The sequence below is a fragment of the Vulpes lagopus genome, chromosome 10, assembly GCF_018345385.1.
Source record: "Vulpes lagopus strain Blue_001 chromosome 10, ASM1834538v1, whole genome shotgun sequence".
Classification (NCBI taxonomy): domain Eukaryota; kingdom Metazoa; phylum Chordata; class Mammalia; order Carnivora; family Canidae; genus Vulpes; species Vulpes lagopus.
This window is the reverse complement of record NC_054833.1, coordinates 69,978,720-70,001,273: the sequence shown is the minus strand read 5'-3', so window position 1 is coordinate 70,001,273 and position 22,554 is coordinate 69,978,720. Positions and strand designations below refer to the sequence as shown.

At 34.3% G+C, this 22,554-nt stretch overlaps 1 protein-coding gene and 1 pseudogene across 10 annotated transcripts in view; one reads left to right on the top strand and one right to left on the bottom strand.

Annotated features, from left to right (window-relative positions):
* Positions 1-22,554, top strand: part of MIER1 (MIER1 transcriptional regulator) — a 58,847-nt gene that overhangs the window by 11,749 nt on the left and 24,544 nt on the right. For 9 of the 10 annotated variants that reach the window (XM_041770200.1, XM_041770203.1, XM_041770199.1 and 6 more), the window contains 5 exons: positions 4,227-4,251; positions 8,855-9,000; positions 19,317-19,478; positions 20,008-20,140; positions 21,798-21,862. In XM_041770200.1, the coding sequence (XP_041626134.1) occupies positions 4,227-4,251; positions 8,855-9,000; positions 19,317-19,478; positions 20,008-20,140; positions 21,798-21,862 (531 nt within the window). Of the gene's footprint in view, positions 1-4,226; positions 4,252-4,385; positions 4,423-8,854; positions 9,001-19,316; positions 19,479-20,007; positions 20,141-21,797; positions 21,863-22,554 lie in introns of all 10 variants that reach the window. The other variant, XM_041770208.1, reaches the window with a different exon arrangement.
* LOC121499514 lies at positions 13,051-17,512 on the bottom strand (annotated as a pseudogene).

Below are 22,554 nucleotides of genomic sequence, written 5' to 3'. Positions count from 1 at the left end.
TTTCAAATGAAAAATCTTTACTACTTGCATTTTAGTTTGTACTTTTTCTACAAATAGATACTGTTACAAATGAGTACCTGTTTAACAACTTTAGTTTTATTTTTTCCCCTCCTTCTGCCTTTCCAATTTACTTTGCCATTAATGGTAGATGTTTCCGGTTTTTCTGGAGAGTATTGTTAGAGATACCAGTTCCTAACAAGACGTAGATGATAGTCTGATGTGACACTTGACAGCTTGCAGTCACATTTTAAACATGGCTTTGAACAAATGAAAACCATTTTGAAAAGAAAAAGGAGGAGTTAGGAGAGAGGTAAAGAGAAATGTTTTTAATATAGTTTTTTCCTTGGAAAATGTAGAAGCATTCAAGTCCTAGACTTTAGTTCCACCTTTATCATCTATCATGAAGTCACTTTATCTTTTTGGGCTGTGAAATCTATAAAATGTCGTAGGCAGGGCAAGTGTTAATTGCCAGGTATATAGTATGATGAAGTAACTTTATGGATTTAAAAAAATGTAGTACTATATAAATGTAAGCTGGTTCTTCTATTCTCTTAAATACCTAAATAAAAAGTGTTCTCATTTCATAAACTGAAGTTTTCTGTATTATGATACTATACTCTTATTTTGAAAAATAATTGTTTTGTCTGTTAGTTGGGTGTAAGTAATGTTTGTAGTATAAACCATTTTCAAATGCCAGTTTTCCAGAAGCTGAATTTTTAATTTAACTGAATAGAATTAACTTTCAGGAAACTGACCTGACTCTCACCCTACCCCAAATGAAATAATGGAATTTTATTTTGAGCATAGAATACTAAAATATATGTTTAGAAGCAAAGCATCCCTACTTTCCCTCCCCCATGCTAATCTAGGTATACATCAGTCAGATCACAGTTCTTGAAACATTCCAGCATCTCTGACGTAAAATGATCATTAATGCTATCTTTAAGTAGAGGGTGTTCTGCTTTATGCCAGCTAAACTTACAAATGCAACCAGTCCTCTAAACATTTGGTATCTTAATTAATGGAAAAGATTCGGGGCCTTTTTCAGAACTTTAAAGCAATATATAACCTTACCCAGTAAAACAACAATCTATGGTTTGAGGCCTTTTATAAACTACAGACACCATTCACAATTCAGTATCTTCATTATTGCCAATATCTAAAATCATTGAAAATGTACCTTTTATTCTTCAGTAGGATAACATTTTAAATCAGAAACCCCTTTTTTAATTTTTTTTTTTTTTTTTTTTTATTTATGATAGTCACAGAGAGAGAGAGAGAGAGAGAGAGAGGCAGAGACACAGGCAGAGGGAGAAGCAGGCTCCAAGCACCGGGAGCCCAATGTGGGATTCGATCCCAGGTCTCCAGGATCGCGCCCTGGGCCAAAGGCAGGCGCCAAACCGCTGCGCCACCCAGGGATCCCAGAAACCCCTTTTTTATGAGAAGACTGTTAAATGAATAATTACTGGAGTGCTAAAAAAAAAAAAAACTAAATGTTGAAAGAGCCATTTCTTTTAAGCTCCTAATTTGAAAGAAATGCTGGTTTTTCTTGTTTCTGCCTTGCAAATCATTTCAAAAGTTTACTGAAAAGGAAAAACAGCACTGTGAGGCTACTCTGGATGGCAAACCAGATGAAGATAGTCATCGTTGCTGTAGCCTTGGAGAGAGATTGTGCTTAAACTTCGTAAATAAAGCATAATTGCATGACATAAAGGTGGATTAATACTTTAAAATATTGATTTGCTGTGTAATAATTTGTGTGGTGGTTAAATCCATTTTGAGCTAGACATGTGTAGCTCTGCCCAAAACATATTAAGCAAGCTGGAAACCCTTTGTATAGTTACATTACTTTATCACCCTGCTCTCCAGCTTCCTATTAGAGGAATAGAATTTAAAAAGTAGCACTGTTTTGACTCTATTGTGGCACAGTAACTTTTAAGTTAAGGTAGTGGTGTGACGCTTGAAGATATATAATACCGAATACTCTTATTAGTCTTATTAAAATAAGTTATTTTTATAGTCCTGAGCCATTCTGAGCATTAAAAGGGAAAAGAATAGGGCCCTTGGAAAAGTGTGCTTCAGATCTAGAATGTCATACTTAAGTACAATAGCATAATGTGGACTTTCAAAATGGAGTTATACTATCTTATAAGAAATTAGTCTTAGAGGACCCCTGGGTGGCTCAGCGGTTGAGCATCTGCCTTTGGCTCAGGGCGTGATCCTGGAGTCCCTGGATTGAGTTCCAAATCGGGCTCCCTGCATGGAGCCTGCTTCTCCCTCTGTGTCTCTCTCTGCCTCTCTCTCTGTGTGTCTCTCATGAATAAATAAATAAAACCTTTTAAAAAAAAAGAAATTAGTCTTAGAATGCCTAGCTTTTGAAAAATTAGGCACTTGTTTTGTTTTTCTTGGCTCTCTGCCTCATTACTTAGCAGAAAGAAGGAAAGTACAGATTTCCTTGACTTATGATAAGGTTATGTCCTGATAAGCCTATCATACGTTGAAAATATCATTAAGTCAAAAATGCATTTAATATACCTAACCTGATGAATAAACAGCTTAGTTTAGGCTAGCTTACCTCAGACATGCTCACAAGACATACATTAGTCTACAGTTGGGTAGAATCCTCTAACACAAAGTGTATTTTATAATAAAATGTTGAATATCTCATGTAATCTATTGAATACTATATTGAAAGTGAACAACAGAAAAGGTTGTATGGGTACACAATGGTCCTAAGTGTGTTGGTGGTTGTTTACACTCGTGATCGCATGCCTGATTGGGAGCTGCAGCTTGCTGCCACTGCCCTGCATCACAAGATAGTATCATACCACGTATTGCTAGCCCAGGAAAAGATCAAAATTTGAAGTTTGGTTTCTACTGAATGTGTATTGCTTTTGCACTATTGTTAAGTTGAAAAATTGTAAGTTGAGCCATCATTGTTGGGGACTGTTCTGTACTAGAATAACCCTATCTCTTTGCTGATGCTTTTAGACTTCCAGCATCTCTGACTTCTCATGGGCATGAAATAGTTCTGAATGAATAGGAAAGATTTTAATTATGAAGTGTGTTATTTGAAGCATGTTTAGTTTTGTTATTTATAAAAGTTTATGATTGTAGATGATTTGCTTATAGTTGTGAATTAGCTGAAGGTAGATACAAGATAGCCACAAATTGTCAAGTAGTGAAATGAGTTGCTAGCAATTTTATCTTTAAATTTTCTAAATGCTTATAGTTAAATATATGAGAAGTAGAATGCTGCAGTAGAAGCAGCACTATAATTGGAAATGTTTATAATTTTTCCATCAGATAACCTAACCTCTCTAAACTTTAGCTTGAAGGTTACTAATTCTGTGATAGTTTAAAAGTATGTTGTTTTTTAGTAAAGTTAACCCAGTGTACTATTTGGTGCTTAATAACATTTTACTTTTTTCTTCTGCTTTCTTACAATATAACTTTTATATAAAATGATGTCTTAAAGTGTTTTGGCCTTCCCTCTCCCACACGTTTTAAGCCAGAGACCAGCTTGTATATACATATAAGCAAACCTTGTATGTAATTTCTTCTGTATTGAAAGGAGAAAATATTTTATTTATTTATTTATTTGTTTGTTTTATACATTTATTTTTTATTGGTGTTCAATTTGCCAACATATAGAATAACACCCAGTGCTCATCCCATCAAGTGCCCCCCCCCCCAGTGCCTGTCACCCAGTCACCCCCACCCCCTGCCCACCTCCTCTTCCACCACCCCTAGTTCGTTTCCCAGAGTTAGGAGTCTCTCATGTTGTCTCCCTTTCTGATATTTCCCACTCATTTTTTCTCCTTTCCCCTTTATTCCGTTTCACTATTTTTTATATTTCCCAAATGAATGAGACCATATAGTTTTTGTCCAAAAGGAGAAAATATTTTAGAATGTTCCAAGATCCAAAATCAGATCTCTTAAACTACCTATCTTATGACCTATATTTGCCTTTAAAATCTGAATCAATTCCTTATTGTTATCTTTGTTTCTAGATTCAGGAGTGTTTGGAATTTTTCTCTATGTTTAAATAAACACAATGTCAGAGAAAGGATTATATAGAAGGTTTTAGTTTGTCTTGGATAATTCAGACATTAGAGTTACTGTGGTTTTGGGGGTCATGCTAGCCATTGAATAATTCCTTTAAATTTTGTAAAAAGTCACTACACAAAGATAATTTTTCTTCTTTTCTCCCCCCTTCCCCCCAGCCATCTGTTGAGTCTTCAAGTCCAGGTAAGTATTTTCTATGTTTTCTGTAATTTCTATTTGACTAACGTTTGTCCTATTAGTTATAAAAAGGCTAGAGGAGTTAGACTATTATCTGACTTGCTTTTCTTCTGAATGCTTCTTTTCTCTGGGGAAAAAAGAAATGGATGAAATATTTGACTGCCCATGAAAGTACAGGTGAGGCTGCTGTGAGTTCAACCTCATGACTATTTGTGGGTTCACTTTTTTAATTAATTATGTGCATTTCTTAAGGTTTTGTTATTTGATTTCAAGTATATATGAAGTGTATTTTTTCAAAAGAAGTCACTAACTTCTTAGAAATATTTGCTTGTGCAGGAAACTCAAAGTATTTGAGAAAAAAATAAATGCATTTAGTGAGGGAGGAAAAAAATAATATAACCAAAACACTCAAAAATTAATATTTAATGTTGTAAACTAAGAGGGTTATGTTTAGTTTTGAGTATCATCAAGTTGTACCCTCACACCATGTAGTTTTGGAGTTTCATATTCTCTTCCAAATACAGTACAGATTCATTTTTTCTTAACTTAGAGGCTGCAAACATGTAATTTGAATATGTCTGGGCCACAAAAGTTTTTTGTTTGGCCTTTGTAGTAATCTTAAAAATAAGATTATTTTATATAAAATCTGAATTTAGGCTTCCCATGATTAGTCAGAGGTTCTGGCACAGCATTCTTGCATAGCAACAGTTGTTTGGAGCTAAAAAGCAGTCAGGAAAGAGTCCAGTCTTTGCCTCAGTGTCCTGGGACTTTAAGAGAGAAGACTAACTTCTATAATGGAGTACGTGAATTATGGAGTAATGCAGCATAGTGAAAAAGTCAGAAAGAGAGCTCTCTGAGACATGGTAATGTTTTATTTGAAGACACCTCATTTATATTGAATATTTAGGTATGATGTGTTACTGAATTCTCCAGATTATCGAAGCAATCTTTCTGTTGTAAGTTTCAGAGAATGTTTGTAAAAATGCTTAATATGTGCCTTTTTTTAATGGTTTGAGGTCTTTTTCATGAATACAAATCATTGTACTTTGTGTAGTACAATATATCGAATGGGAGCTAGACTAGCATACCTTCAGATCCCTTCTAAATGACTAGTGTGCTCAATTGATTGTGAGTTTTGTCATATTTATTTCAGTTGCAAATATCTTACTCTTTCTAATATGATTGGGAGTAGAGTAGGCTTTATGACATTTCTGAAACTCAAGGACTTTTTTTTTAACTTCTTAGTTTATAAATATTTTTGGGTGGTTGAGGTTGGAAGTAATCTGACCTCAGATAAATAGCAGATTATTATATCCTTTTTAGGACATGGAATTGTTCCCAATTTTTTTTTCTTTCAAACACATCTTTTCATCAAAAAAATAGGTTCTAGTTGTTTTTGTTAATGTCACATTGCTGATAGAGTTTTAGATATTTTTCTATGAATTTTTGAGACATTCGTCAGGTAATCTATTAGGCACAAAAAAAAGTAATTGCTTCAAAAGTGAAATTAAATGGGTTTCTCATTTTCCTTTGGATTTGAATTGGCATATGCTGAACTGGAATAGTGGAGCTTGAAGAATACAAATATCTTTGATGGCCTTTACTACTTGAAGTAATACTAACTGTAGGCAGTTAACAAAAGTTGGTGGGGGAAAAAACCAAGAATAGAGGCTTCAATGTAAAAAAAATTTGGTCCACTGGTAAAAAGCTGTGGCCTTTGTAACATCTGTACTTTGGAATTGATGTTACTAATTATAGTCACATGACCCAGGCTCAGTGGTTTGTCTATAGACTTTACCAGTGTAAACCTGTGGAGGTACAATACAGGGCTTTACTCGTAAGACTAGTAGCCATAAGAGGTGGGGATTTAGAGAAGGGAAGGAAATAAAATTATTAAATGAGTCACATGATGTGTTATAAAGTTTATCTTTTGAATCTTTGAAAAGATGTAGGGTGCCTTTTAGTAATTTTTAGTAGGATACAATTTTATGACCAAACTGGTATTTGCCTTAACTCTGAAGCATATTTATTTACACAAAGCAGCAGACTCCATGCCCCTAATAATTTATTTTAGGGATTTTTTTTTTTTTTTTTTTTACCTCTAGCAGACAGCTTAACAGTGGGCCTAGTAATTAACAAAAAGGAATAGGATGGTTAATTGGTTTCAACAAAGTAAAAAAGCTGGATTAAACGAAGAAGTCAGATTAAAGCAAGAAAAGATGTGACATTGAAAGTTAGCAGAAAATAGTGCAGTGTATTTGTGGAGAAAGGATTGGAATAAGAAGGGGAAAAAGGTTTACCAACCGTTTGGTATTTCATGTAGTGAGAGGGTGAAGTGGCAAAGCTTTAAATATAATTGGCTTTGCAAAAAACAAAAAATGGGAGACTTTAGGTAAGTAATACAACATTCATAGTTTGGTGCTATGTATTCATGTGAGTTTTTTTTTTTTTAAGTTAGTGGAAGAGTATAAGTCATTAGAAATTAAGCATAATTATTTTTTTTACAGTATTTGTATTCAATAGGAATTACATATTATGATTAGGATAATAGTATACAGGATGGTGGTGTGAGGTAGTTTTAGGATCTTCCTGCCTACAAAGAAGAAGAAAAATATAGCATTATTTGTAGGAATACATGATTATTGAATAAACATCTTAGAAGATTGCTGAGTCAACTGAAAAGTTTTGGGAACATTTTTCTTTAAAAACTCATAAAGAAGGGATAATGGTTGGAACAAAATTGCAACTAAATTAGGAGCTCTCAAGCTGCTCTCTTATGGAATTTTGTATCCAGTCCCTCAACCAGTACTAAGATGACCTAATAAAATTATGCCATACTTTTCTTAATTCTCCAAAGAAATTGATATTATAGAAACTATAAAATATGTTTTTAAGTCATTCTAAAGTCTTCAAGTCATTTTGTCTTTGATAGTTTTTTAAACTCATTTGTATTATAAGGTAATACCTGATTTAGAAGTTATGTATTTAGTTATTTCATATTTAATATCAGTCTTCCTCGAAGAGCAGAGTGACTTCTAAGTGCTTTACCACCTGACCTGGCTTGCAGTTCACCCATCTTAGTAAAAATAGGTTCTCTGCAGCGCACCTGGGTGGCTCAGTTGGTTAAGCATCCACGTCTTGATCTCAGGGTTTTAAGTTCAGGTCCTACTTAAATTTTTTTTTTCTTTGTAAGAAAAATAAGTTCTCTTCAAGTATTTGAGGCAAGATACCTACTGTTTCTGAGGCTAGGGCTTGCAGGAGGCTTGGAATACAGTAAAAGCACAGGCATTAAAATATGTAGACCCAGGATTTAAGTTACATCCTTGCCACCTACTGGTTCCATGAGTTTAAACATGCGCATCAAATTTTTGTTTTCATAGGATTATTCGAAGATTAAATGAAATATAATGTATGTGACATGCTTGAGCCATAGTATTTGGCACACAGTAAGCACTGAAAAAATGGTATTTACATAGAAAATTAAGGGAGATGACAAGAACCTTCAGCCTTGGGCACCTTTTATCCCTAATAGTCTGCTTTTCAAGAAATTAGCCTTTTGACTCTTTGTTTTACTTACTGGTTCTCTTACTGGACTGAAGGAAGAGTATATTGATGTAATATATTACTAATTAATGATGTTAATCTTTATTATACATTTTTATTAATACAACTTAGAGCAGTTTAATAGTTTAAATTGTTAAAAGAAATTGCTGATTGATTTTTTAAATGTTAAGTAACGTGTTTATTAGTAAAAAATGTTTTTGCAAACTTAAGTCCAAGTTTGGCAATAGCCAAATGTGGGGATGGTTTACAGAATGTATATGCCACGTATTTGCAATCTAATACTACAGGCTTGACCCTATTGAGTATAGCAGTATTCCCCAGCCACCAGGCTAAAAATAGATTAGCTTACACACTAGTTAACTATTGGAATATTTTTAATGACTTTCATAAGAGTTCTCAATGCAGTTTTAATAAATTTTGCTTTTATATTCTATATCTGAATTATTTCAGACCAAAATCAATTAAGTAAGTTAAGGATAGCTACCTGTATGTTAAAATATGTTTTTGTGGAAGAACTAATAGACTACTACTTAAGTGCAGCTGTATTTTCATTAGACTGTTTATTCATATGACTGTATATTTCACACAACTTATTCTCATGGGCCATAAGGATTCATGCTCATTGGGTCTATTAAATATCAAATGATTAAGAATTGTGATTTTTCTCACACGAATGATCATTCTATTTGATATGACCCTTTATTCTTTACAACTGAAATTTCATGTTTAAATGAAAGTACACTTTAAAAGCTGTACCTACATTTTTAAAGCTGTACTCTCCTATCCCCCATACTAGTTGTAATTTTAACTGTGAATAAATAAAGATGAAACCGGGCAAAAAATAATCCCTTAGAGAAGAGATTTTTTGCAGAGGGTTGGAAATAAGTAAGGTCAAGAATTATAGAAAATATAATACTTAATGTGCATAGCTTTTCTCTGATACTTTTATTTGACTTATATCCAGCTACAAATAACATGCCCATTAAATTAATATTAATAAGATAACAATTTAACTTATTATACTTTTAAAAATATTTTTTACCAGGAGGTTCAGCAACATCAGATGACCATGAATTTGATCCATCAGCTGACATGCTGGTTCATGATTTTGATGATGAACGAACATTAGAAGAGGAAGAAATGATGGAAGGAGAAACAAACTTCAGTTCTGAAATAGAGGATCTTGCAAGGGTAAATAAGAGCTAGAGGATGAAGTAGTTACAGCTTTTTTGTGGAGAGAGGAAATATTTGAAATTTTGGTTCTCTACCTTTGTTTTTTGGGAAAAATGATGTTGTATATAATTGATACTGAAAAATTTTATGTGGTTGTAGGTGCAATATTTAAAGTTTGAAATGAAAGGCATTTTTTTAAAAAAGAATTACTATTACATGGAATAGAATTAAAATAGTTATTTTAGTAAAACATCACAGGTATCCAGTCAAAAATGTCTACGTAAAGAGGATGCTTGGGTGGTTCAGTCAGTTAAGCATCTCAACTCTTGATTTCAGCTCAGGTATGATAATCTCAGGGTCTTAATCGTGGTTATCATCTTCTTCATTTCCTATTTATTCCCTAAAGTGCTCTAGATAACCTCTGCCCCTTCCTGTAAAGATGACCAATGACCTTACTGTTCTGTCAGTCACTTTTCTCTGTTATTCACTCTCACCCATATTCAAGAATTACTGCTCCTTCTTTTATTTGAATTCCGGAGTATCCACTGTCTAGTTTTTCCTCTCTGTTTGTTTCAATTCAGTGCCGTTTGCAGTCAAATCTTTCTTTACCCAAGGTTTGTTTATTTATTTATTTATTTATTTATTTATTTATTATTTATTTATGATAGTCACAGAGAGAGAGAGAGAGAGAGAGAGAGAGAGAGAGAGGCAGAGGCACAGGCAGATGGAGAAGCAGGCTCCATGCACCGGGAGCCCGATGTGGGATTCCATCCCGGGTCTCCAGGATCGCGCCCTGGGCCAAAGGCAGGCGCCGAACCGCTGCGCCACCCAGGGATCCCTTTACCCAAGGTTTAAATTTGGAATTCCCCAAATCTTAGTTTTGGACTTTCTTCTCTCTGTAAGTCAGTGCTCCTCAAAATGTAGTGTGAAGGTCAGCTGCTTCAGAATGCAGATTCCTATACCTCTCTCCAGGCATACTGAATTAGAATCTCTGTGGGATGTATATACATCAAATTTGAAAATTACTAAATTGGTGATCTGATTTAATCTATTCCTGTGATATCAGTATTCTTTAACATTAACATATTCCCCGTCCCCAGTTTTATCTAACCCTCTGCTTAACATTTCTGCTTGAATATCTCAGTAGACATCTTTACATTTTAAGTGTCTAAAAGGTGCCTGAGTGGCTCAGTCTGTTAAGCATTCGACTCTTGGTTTTGACTCAGGTCATGATATCTGGGTTATGTGGTCAAGCCCCACAGTGGGCTCTCTGCTCAGTGGGTAGTCTGCTTGAAGATTCTGTGTCTGCCCTACCTCCTGCCTGCTCTCTGTCCTGTGCATGCTCTCTCTCTTTCAAACATAAATCTTTCTAAAAAATTTCTTTAAAAATAAATAAATAAATCTTAAATATTCAAAGCAGAACTGTTGGTTGATGTTTTTCCCTTATCTGTTCCTTCCATGTCTTCAGCTCAATAAAAAATGGCACTATTTTACTTTGTTGCCTAAGTCAGAAATCAGGGGGTCCTCTTTCTTCAGTCTCAGTACTCGGTCCTAAATAAGCTTATCATTTCTACTCACAAAGATCCCTCTTACCTGACTGTTGTTTGATCTCTGCTGCCACACTCTAGGTCAGGTCACCATCATTTCTAGCCTAGACTATTACAATAGCTTCTTAATTGGATTTTCCCCATTTCCTCTTTTACCATTCTTCCCTCCGGTATATTTCTATAATAGCCATGATGGTCTTTTCCAAATAACCATTTGTGTCAGCGTTTTATTTAAAATCTCTTCAGGGGTTTTCTGTTACACAGGAAGAAAATCCAGATTCCTTGGCTGCCAGGCCACCTGCATGATATGGTCCTTTATCCATGTATTTTACTACCCCTGTCATGCTATTAAATAGCCACCTGCTTCTGTTCTTAGATGTGCTGTTTCTTTCTGCTTGAAGGCTTTACAGTTCATTCCTACTCCTTGATATGTATTTTTTTTGAGCCTGGCTCCTTATCCTCTTAAGTCTGGTCTTAATGTTGCCTCCTTAGAGTGACCTTACCTTTCTCCAAATTAGCTTTTCTTAGCCACTATACCCCGTCCAATGTTTGGTTTATAACTAACACAATTTGTAGTTACATGTTTGTCTAATTTATCATCTCTGTTCTCCTTTAGTTCTGTAAAAAGAGGGACAGTGTCTGTTTTATTCACCAAGGTATTTCTTGGTACTTAACAAGAGTGCTCAAACATTTTGAATGAATGGAGAAATCAATATAGTATGCTCTTATTAAAATGTACTACATATATGATCTGTACTCCCTGATAAAAGAAGAAATAAAACATCATGTCAACCTTTAAGCATTTGGAGTACGTAATATCATGGAAAAATGAATTCTTATACTTTTGTAGTAATAAAGACTAAACTTTAGTTTGGAACTTTTTATCTTTTAATTTTCTTTTTTAAAGATTTTATTTATTTATTCAAGAGACACACACAGAGAGAGAGAGAGAGAGGCATAGACACAGGCAGGGGGAGAAGCAGGCCCCATGCTGGGAGCCCAACGCGGGACTCGATCCCGGGTCTCCAAGACCAGGCCCTAGACAGAAGGCTGCGCTAAACCGCTGAGCCACCCAGGCTGCCCAGTTTGGAACTTTTTTTTAATTTAATTTAATTTAATTTAATTTAATTTTATTTTATTTTATTTTATTTTATTTTATTTTATTTTATATTATTTTTATTTTTTTTAGTTTGGAACTTTTTAAAGTGTACACTTAAACTGAGAAGAGGAATCCTATTAATACCTATTCAGATCTTGTCAGATGGTTGCATTTTAGATCTTTCAGTAATTAAAGCTGACTTAATCCACAGTGCCTAGGCAATTCAGTATTTTATTTTAAGTTAAAATGGAAATGGTTTTAGTGGCAATGATGTATAGTTGTTAATAAAAGCTTTTTAAGAATGGGTTAAAAAGTACATGAAGAGCCTGGAGTCAAAACTGTTCTTTAGAAGAGGCTGGAAAGTCATTCACAAGACTGGTATAATTTGTTTGAATGATTCAGAACCTAGATGAACGTTGAAGGAAACAGCAGTTCCTTCATATATTCATAAGTGGAAAGGCAATTATTTGCCTATGAAACTTGTATCACTTTAGATATATTTTTGCTTCTGAGTAACCAATCATGGGATAATACTTAAAGGAGGAAAATCTTGTAATTTCACTTTTTTCACTTCATTTTCCAGTGAAAATGGAAATTTCACTTTTCCATTTTCTCACCTTCTACATTACTCATATGATTAAGTAGTTAGTCAAGAGGAGATAATACAGGTTACGCAGTAGAAGGATTATTGTTTTCTTCCACAAAATTGGCAGTGGGCTTTGCTAAAAGTTTGGGTATGTATTAGCTTTTCCCATTTCTCCTTTATTCTGCCTCTTCCAGTCTTTTATAGCCTCCCCAAATTTGTTTTCAGATGACACTCCATAGGGAAAAAACTTAAAATGGAAGTATTCGTAGAGAATATGAAAGAGAGACAGGGAACCCGTCTTTCTTACTATTCTTTTCATCCAGGCAGTCTTAGACACCTTCTCAGATGCTTCTGACTTTTCCCACAATAATTAAGGCTTAGGTTTAAGTTGTGCAAAATCAACAATGCATTTATCTGTAACCTGCAGCTAAGCTAGTTCAGGGCCAGTATAAATATAAACTCTTTAGGTAAAAACAAAAACCAGTTTGGTTTGGTTCATGTTTTAAAAATGAGTAATATTTTCTCATATTGATTACTGATTTTTCTCTTAGAGAAATGAAACATTAAACAGTTCTCTCAAGAATCAGTTAGGTGGTTTTTACCTGGCCTGTTGATTATATGAAATGAACTTTTGGTGTAATTGTGGCAGAATTCTGAGAGCTAATCCATTCAGGAGTTATCAATAACTGCATGACCTGTAGTTTTAAGTTCATTCAGTTTGAAGTCTAAAATTTTAAGTGAAAAAGTAAGATGCTTTGATTTTTATTGTTACATTTCAGTACAGTTCAATACAGGCATGAATCAATATAAAGGTAGTTATAGAAGTTTACCTTTTAAATGTCTTAGCAGAGTTAGATATACTGGTCAGGATTTATTGTGGTGATCTTAGAAGAGTGTCAGAATCATTCCTATAGTAAATAGACTTTTTGCTAGGAATAGCCATATGTAGGTTGGTTTAGCTGTTTTTCAGATGTACTCTTGAAATTCACAGTCTTCCTTTGAATGGCACAATCATAGCAGTCTGGAAGAAGAGGGATCAGGATCAGCTATATCTTTATGTATTTGCGTCTTTTAAAAATTACATAATAATGATATTATACTTAATATTCACCTTGAAGTGCTAGACACATACCATCTGGTGAATCTCTAGAACTAGAAAATAAAGATTTCAATGTGAGAGATTGAGCTTTTTTTTTTTTTTTTTTAATATACACACGAGAATCATATTGAATAAGAAGAAACCCCATTGTGGGAATTATAAAGGAAAGTTCACTGCCCTCCATCCCTTTACAGTTTATCCTATAGTGAAGCCCTAACCCCAAGAGGTTGATTACCTTAGGAACTGTCTCTAGTCCAGTCTGGATATAGTCCCTCGACCATTCTGGCTGGACATTAGTCTTTCTTCTTCCCTTCTTCCTTCATGAGCATTTATTGGTAAATCATTTGTGATATAAGGTAGAAGAAGAGTACTTTGTCCATCCACCAAATGGCCCTTGAATGGGGCTTATTTGGTAACTTTACCATATTGTTTTGAAGTTAAAGGACAGATTTAATTTCAGATAATATGTTTGTCATTTATTTATTTATTTATTTATTTATTTATTTATTTAATGTTTGTCTTTTAAAAAGTATTCTTTTCACTTCCATTTATCCTCCCTTTACGTTACACAGACAGGATCATTATAGTGCCTATATGTTAACTTATTTCTTAAAACACAGCATGCAGGTATAGTCCACATTCGTGTATTTTTATTCATTTTGTGCTACGTCCATATCTTCCTTTATAGTTCTTACAGTCTATCAATTCAGTACATCTTATTTCACACTCCATCAGGATGAGGTACACTTAACCTAGGGTCAGGTTTCAAGGAACGAAGTGTATAGCATATATGTGTAAAGGCATTATAAAGCATTTCGTCACACTGCCTGGTTCAAAACTCAACTGCAAATGTGTGATTTTGGACAAGTTAATGTCTTTAAGCTTCAATTTTATTATACAAAACATGTAGTGCAGTGTCCTACATGATAATCACTCAATGAATCTTAATAGTTATATCATTTGTAAAATTCTCAAAGAAATTTATAACCCCCCAAACTTTGAAAATCCACTCTACTTGACTTGTGATTTTTCTCTTTCACTTTGTTTTCCTCATTTCTATACTCTTAACACTTGTGTAAATGGTAAGAAGACACTGCTACTTTATTGTGATGTTTCAGTTGAATGTGAGGAAAGCTACTTATTACTTAGTACCTTGTAGGACACAGATTTTGACAATATAAGTTAATGCGAGATTGTCTGGAACAGGTGACTGATAGGTCCTGATGTAATAGTGTACCATCAGCCATGTTTTATTCAGCTTTTAGTCTTTTTTTCAGAGGGAAATGACAAGAAACATTTGTTTTACAGAATACCATTACTGTTTATATCAGAATATTTGGGGGCAAATAATAGAAATCCATCTTGAACTAACTTAGGCAAAATGAGGAATTTAATGTAAGGCTCATGTAATTTTATTAAGGATGGGGAGATATCTAGGCCTTAAGGACTAAAGTGCCACCAGAAGGTATTTTGTATTTCTGCTGTTCTAAGTAGTGGTATCCTTTTTCAGATCAACTTTCTATATGTGCTGTCAGTTTCCAGGTCTCCAAAATGTACTGCTTTAGATACTGTGTTTCTTTAATTGCTGATGGTACACATCTGGAAACAAACTATGGCCAGGTTTGGGTCATGTCCCATTCCAGACCTGTGGCAGGGAGGGAATGCAGTGATTCCAATGGGATCAGATGATATATATGTGTATATATATATATAGTCCAGAAAATGAGCTCTCAATCAAAATACATGCTTGGAATGGAGGAAATATTTCCTGGAAGAAGCTGAATATGGAAATAGAAAGAGAAAGGATTGGCGTGGGGGGGGGGGGCAGACAACAATGAATTAGCCTTATAAGATATTTGTTAAATCTTATATAATACATAGTAGGGACATAATACACGCTACTTGAATTTGAAGTTGGGGATTCCTCAGCAAAATTTGATTTTGATTTTTACTGTAGTTGTAGCTGTGTTTTACTACAAAGATATTTACTTTTTACCTTAGATCAAGTAAGATACTTTCCATGCTAATGTCAGACTGTTGTATTCTTCAGTGGGTCTTGATTGTTGCTTAGGAACCTGTTGCTTTCTAACTTGATACTGGGTGATAGGTTAAGTTAAAACTTAATGCCTAAGCAAAAGCATAAAACCACTATATTACTCCTTGTTTTTAAAATTAAGCATTTTCTTGATGGAATAGGCAAGGATATTTTGTTTACATATGAAGCGACCTAAAATTAACTTTGAAGTTTATTAGAACTTTTTAGGACTTTACTGTTTTTAATTTTTTGGTTTTTAATATTAGAACTATTTTTAGAAGTCCTGTGAATGTGTATCTGGGCACAAGGAGTGTCTGGAATACCAATTCAGTGTCATCAGGACCTCTTGATCATTCTTTACTCATGGTTAAATTTTTTTATTTCTTCAGGGTCTCAAGTTGTTTCTTTACCACATCCACTAATTTAGTTTAGGTTGTAATTATACTACATGTAAACAATAGCAGTGGATTCCAACCTAGCTCTGTCTCTGGCAAATTAGATCTTTCCCTGCCAAAGTGCATCTTGAACATTTTATTATGTGTATAATTTTCCCTAAGTCTTCCCAATGTCAATCACTGCTCAACAGTTACTCTCAAATGGAGTCAAAAGTAGGGTATAACATTTACTACTAGAAACTAAGTATAACTAGAGAAGGTAGGTAAAAATACCAGGTTTAACTTTCTTATTTTAGTTACTATGATGCCTTCTGCTCTAATCAGGGTAACGCGGGTATTCTTTTTTTTCCTGTACTTGTGCAGTAGTCATTTGCTCTGGCTTAAATGACTTTATTTGCCAGTTCTGTTACGATTTCCTCACATTCAATCAAGTCTCCTCCAGTGTACTGTGATCAACCACTTTTGACTCTCCTCTGTTCTCTGCTTAGCCAATATTATAAGTGGTTTTAAATTTTTCTTTGAGAAATGAATTGTAAAGTGAGTCATATTTCTTCTTCTTCCTTTTTTTTTTTTTTTTTTTGAAAAAGAACGTTTAATTACCTTTATAAGCAGAACACTCAGCAGTGTGCGCTTAGCTCAGTTTGGTGGTCAGTTCTTTAGCCTTTGCCTTTTCCTGCTTGGCAGTATGAACCACCTACTTTGTACCCAGAATGTTGCCTCTCCAGTGACAGCAGATCTCATTATATCTGTTATTGTAATTGGTCCCGATAGCTTCCACCAGCTCAGCCAGAGCTTCTTTGTCTTCTGAGTTCACCTTTGTGAAGGCAACAGTGTTGCAGGTCTTCCTGTGGCACAGATGGTCCAGCCTGGCCTTCCCCTTTTTACAACACAGGGCAAGGTAGAAGACAGCCAGCTCAGTGGGATCGACAGCATGTGCAGTCACTACCAGCTGAGCCTTCTCATTTTTACACTAAGATGGTGACAGTATTAACCCCTGCTGGGAGGACAGGTGACCTCTTAATGGGGACATTCTGCCTGGGCCAGCAATCTCTGCTGCTTCTCTGTGTCTTTTATCTGTATTTGTGGGCCAGCTTAAGCAGTTGAGTAGATGTTTGGTGGTCCAAAGCCTGGGTGAACTGGTTAATCCCAGGAGGCAGTTTCAGATATTTATAAGAAATAGCCCTTCACTGCTGCAATTGGATATAGCAGGGACATATGACAAAGTAGGTGGGGTCCCTTTTGGGCTGGATATCACGTTCCATACCAGAATTCTTGGGTCTTTTCTCAAATGGGATCGACTACCTTCTTGGCTTCCTGTTTCCTCATGACAGCAGGAGTTGGGGCCATCTTCTTACCCTTAGCCTTCTTTTGGCATCTTGGATGCCTGGAAGAGAGCTAAAGTGAGTCATACTTTGTAAATGCTTATCTAGGAGGAAAGAATCTTGACCTAACCATGGACATGAGACATTCCACATTCCTGAAAGTGATTTAAAAACAATTCCTTTTCAGGCACTTAGTATGTCACATACTCTTGACACATAACTGAACTAGGTGTCAGGTGTTAGTGATAAACTTTAGTAACGATAATAATCAAGCTTTATTTTCTCCATTGGAAAGGAAATTTGCAGGTATACCATGAGATACATGATTCTAAAGGTAGTCCAATACCAAGAGCATCAGTATTACCTGGCTCATAGGAAATATGCATACTCAGTCTCCACCTCTGCCCTACTGTAGTAGAAACTTTGGGGTGGGGCCCAGCACTGTGTTTTGATAAACTCTAAGGTGATTCTGCTGCTCTTGAATGACAGACCAAAGGTAGAGCCTGAGGACATGTGATTCATAATATATCCATTTTGTGTAATCTTTCATAGTATCATTAACTCGCTTATAAAAATTAGAGGTAATAGCAATCTATATTAAGGAAGTTTTAAAGATGAGATAAATAGGAAGTGCTTCATGAATTCTTAATAAATGTTAGTTGCAAACTTACATTGATGTGGGTTTTTTTTGGTTTGACCCTTACGCTAGTGACTTCTTTGGCTCTTGTTCATAGTAGTGACTGCCATTGTTATACATTCTAATTTGTGGTACAGAATGAGTTCATGGGAAATAGGAGCTGGGGTTAGGTCTAGGTATTAATAGAAAATACCTGTCAGAGCATGGTCTTTATTTCTGCTTAGTTTTCTTATTTCTAAATAAAGGTAGTAAATACTCCCACTGGTACTTTTAAAGATCTGTTGAGATTACATAATATTCTTACTCTACTATTGTTCAGGACAGAGAAGAGAATAAGATAGTGGAATCAAAGTACTTACCACAAAGGCCTGGCATATAGAAGACACTTTATGGCGCCTGTTTCTTCTTATTGTGTATACAACCAACCTTTTGTATATCTTTCTCTTACTTGTTTATCTTTCTACTTTCTTGATTTTGAAGTTCTGCTTTAGTTCTTAAATCCTGATCTTCTAATTCCAAATTTCTGTCTCCTGTACCAGGTCCTTGGTACATAGACCAGATAGCTGCATGAACGAAGTCTTTGAACACCTCAAGCACTGTTTGCTATTGCACTTTAGGAAACACAATAGGAGATGTCAGTTAAGTATGCCAGCTGGTCATTCAGCTGGAGTGGTAGTTCCTTACCTGATAGCATTACCACCATTCAGGTTGTGGCTGTTGCAAGTCATCAATCAGGGCTCTCAGAATTTTCTTTTTATAGTCAGAATGCTTCAATTTCCCTGATACTTTATATTGTCACTTGATTACTAATTAGAGTGAGTACCTTCTATAGCGTGAATACCTTCTGTAGAAAACTTGATTTCTCTTCATTTTACCCTCAGAAGGTATATTTATTATGGATTGATCCCTGGTTGAGGCAGTATGATATACTTATGTGTGGGCTCTTGGAATTAGACTTGAAATCTGGCTCTACTACTTGTAACTTGTATGATTTGGGGAGAGATTGCTTAATTTCTGAGCCTGCGTTTCCCCATCTGTGGGTTGGAGGTAATATAACAGTTTTGTGAAATAGATAGCAAAGATTGCCTAACAGGTTTTATATATAGTTTTAAGTAACCCTAGAAAATAAAGTATGGCTAATAGAACCCAGTATTATTCCTGTATCATTACCATTTTCTTTTAATATGTTTGGACTGGGCTGTGAATTTCATCTCCTTTTCTGAGTATGTTAACTTAGTTTCCAATCTCTCTTCTAATTATATTTTCCCACTCCCAAATTATTTGTGGTGTTTTAAGTGTGAGCATCTGTATATAGTGTTGACTGTCAGTATACATTTACTGAATTGATTACACAGAACAGTTCTAAACCAGTGTCATGTTTTATTATGCTTAAAGACTTTGTTGTTAGCTATTGGAATTGATTAGTCTCTTTTAGAAATTCTTGAAAGACTAGGATTTTCCTGGATTTCAGAATTCTTTTTGTTTACCTTTTAGGATTTGAGAATTCTTGATACAGTTCTCTAATAAGATAATCTCTGTGGAATGAAGATGTGAATTACACGAATATAAAATATTCACCTATTCAGAAATTAACTTTTTATTTGGTTTATTTAGGAAGGAGACATGCCAATTCATGAACTTCTCAGTCTTTATGGTTATGATAGTACTATTCGACTACCTGAAGAAGATGAGGAGGAGGAGGAAGAGGAAGAAGAAGGTGAAGATGATGAAGATGCTGATAATGATGATAACAGTGGCTGTAGTGGGGAAAATAAAGTAAGAATATATACATTTATTAAGATTGTAGTCTTTATCTTTGTTGAAGTAAAAATTTCTTAATTTTGGAAGTCCCCTGTAACCTACTCCTGAAAAATAATAGTTTCATCTGTGTCATTCCAGATTTCTTTTGAATGCCTCTTCTAAATAAATTTGTACCAACTTTAAAAAAATACTACTGCTTTTTAAGTAATAAAGGCTAATGGATAGTTTGTATTCAATTTTTTTATTTTGTTTTGAAATAATTTTAGATTTATAGAGCAATTCAAATATGGTATAGAGTTTCTCTGTACTCTTCACCCAGTTTTCCCTGTTTATTTATATCTCGTGTAACCATGGTATATTTATGAAAAGTAAGAATTGATACCATACTATTTAAACTACGGGCAATTCAGATTTCACTAGTTTTTCCACTAATACCATACTGCATTTAGTGTATTTCTTTTAGCCATTTAGTTTATTTGGAATACTGTAACTTTTCCTCTGCAACAATTTTCCTTACATCTTAAAGAAGTTTATTATTCTACAGGAAGAGAATATAAAGGACTCATCAGGTCAAGAGGATGAAACTCAGTCTTCCAATGATGATCCCTCACAATCTGTTGCTTCTCAAGATGCCCAAGAAATAATCCGCCCACGTCGATGTAAATATTTTGACACAAGTAAGTGTCATTAGTTGCTAATGTTTGGATAATTTTTACTAAATATATGATGTAAAATGCCACTTCTCTTCCATTCATCTGTTTGAATTCATTTTACTCTCAAATCTGGCAGAACAGTAACGTATTTTGTTCTGGGTTATTCATTCAGCAGTGTTAGGGCCTTGTTGTCTATGAGTAGATTGCAGAGATTGTTGTGTCACTACACTACTTGATTTTGAATGTGTTCCTTTTTTCCTTCCTCAGCATTTCTTTAAATTTGTCTCATGACCATCTTTTTATTTCATCTAGTCTTTTCCTCAGTTTTCATTTTCTACTTTTTTTTCTCTTAGCCTTTTTATGCTATATTCATAAACATTGCTTTCTCTAATCAGTGGCTCCCAGTTCTCAAAGAACTGGCTTACTCTTGAGGTGGTAATATGTTATACACAGAGAACTCTTCTAATTTTACTATGGTTGTGATCTAGTCAGAGATCTGCAGTAGTTGAAACAACATTTAATGTATATAACTTGAATATTTGCATGCTTCATCTACTCCATGGTGTTTCATTCTAAGCAGGAATCATTACTATGGATAACAGCTCTTTGATAAGAGAAAAGCAACCGTTAGTGTTACTTAAACTTGTTTGGATTTCTGTGCTTTAAAAGAAAGAAAAACATTTGAAGAACAGTAACCTCTCATGAAATGTAGTGATATAATAATTGATTGAACATGGCCACTGCTTCCTGTCAATGATTTCTGATACATATTTAGTTTAGCAGTGAATGTAGTGCTGCTAATGATATTTTATTGTGAATTTTGATCAAAGATTGATACACTTGAAAAGTGTATCAGTGTAAGGAAAGATTACTGAAATTGTGTTAATATTAAGTTTGGGGAAAACTTGGTATTTTTCCTTTTTCTCTTAGGTAAATTGCCAAAGTTTGTTTAAAAGTGGGATGCTAAGTGACTGCATTTTTAAAACAATATTTATTTCATACTTCTGATCTGGTATGTCAGTTATGATGTATGCACAGAAGCTCTATATATACTGCTTATCTTAGCTTTTCCATGGGAAGATTTAACTTGTATATGTAATATTACCCTTTTAAACTTTGTATTCCATTTTACAGTTGAGAAGATGCTAATAGTGTAATAGTTTTCAGATTTCCTACCCCTTTTTATAAATACATTCTTATTCCCAAATGTAAACAAACAGCACCTTGCCTGCTCTGAATAAATCAGGTTGGGGAGAATGGAGGTTTTCCTATATAGCCTCTCATTATACTCTCCAAAGTGTTGCTACAAAGCTCTCAGTGTGTCAAGGAGCACTCATTGGAAACCAGTTTTTGTTTTGTCCAAATTGTCATTTTATTAGGGAAGAAGACATTAGGTTTAAGAATAGATTATCTTGACCTGCTTATTTCAATTTTTCTTAATTTTTTTGTAGAAAATCATTTCCTGAGAATACAGTGTTCTAAGATTATCCTAGAAAGTTTTTATGGGTTATTTTGCTTTGTTTAAAACAGGGTATTATTTGGTTAGAAATATCTTAGTCCTATTCTGCAGATACTTTTAGGCATACTTAAATGTTTGATAGTAGATATAAAAATAATATACAGATATATAGATGTGGATAGGATAAACAATTATTTTCTAATACTATCTTCTTTTATCTAGATAGTGAAATAGAAGAAGAATCAGAAGAAGATGAAGATTATATTCCATCAGAAGACTGGAAAAAGGTAGTTAGAGCCGTATTTTCCCAACATTTAGGTAAATTAATATTAAAAAGCAAGTATTATTTTACTAGCTATATATTGGTATTGTTGAGGTAAGCCCTTTTGTGACATTTAAGTGTTTCAAATTTCCCCTTAATACATCAAGGTGAGAAAAATATTTTTTTACAAAATAAAATAATGGTATAGAAAGAATTTGACTTTTTTGAGCAAATCAGTCTCAAACCAAGAATAGAAATTGAAATTTTTAACTAGTGCTAATTTAGATATTTGGGAAAGCATTTGAGGCTTTGGTTTTGTTAAGTAGATTTTAGTAATTTAGATTTTTAATTATAAAATTGTATGACTGTACAACTTAGTTATACAATTGAGTAGAAAAATTAATCTTAAGCTGTTACAAAGCAGTGGTACTAGGAAAATGTGTCAAAATGTCATGCAGAATTGATTAGAACAAATCATTTATATAGAAGAAATGAAGTCATTCTTACTAAGCTAGCTTACTCGATTTTGCTCTATAAAACTGCATTGTTTCATTTTGTTTTTTGCTGTTCTTTTTCCTAGGTCTGATTTTAAATTTAGTGTGTGAATAGTCATTTCTTTGGAAGCAGAGTAGCTCTGAACATCATGTTGAGTGGGCTTTCTGCACTTTGTTGTACTTGTTATTTAGTTAACACTGTTGAGTCTTTCCTGTGGCTTTT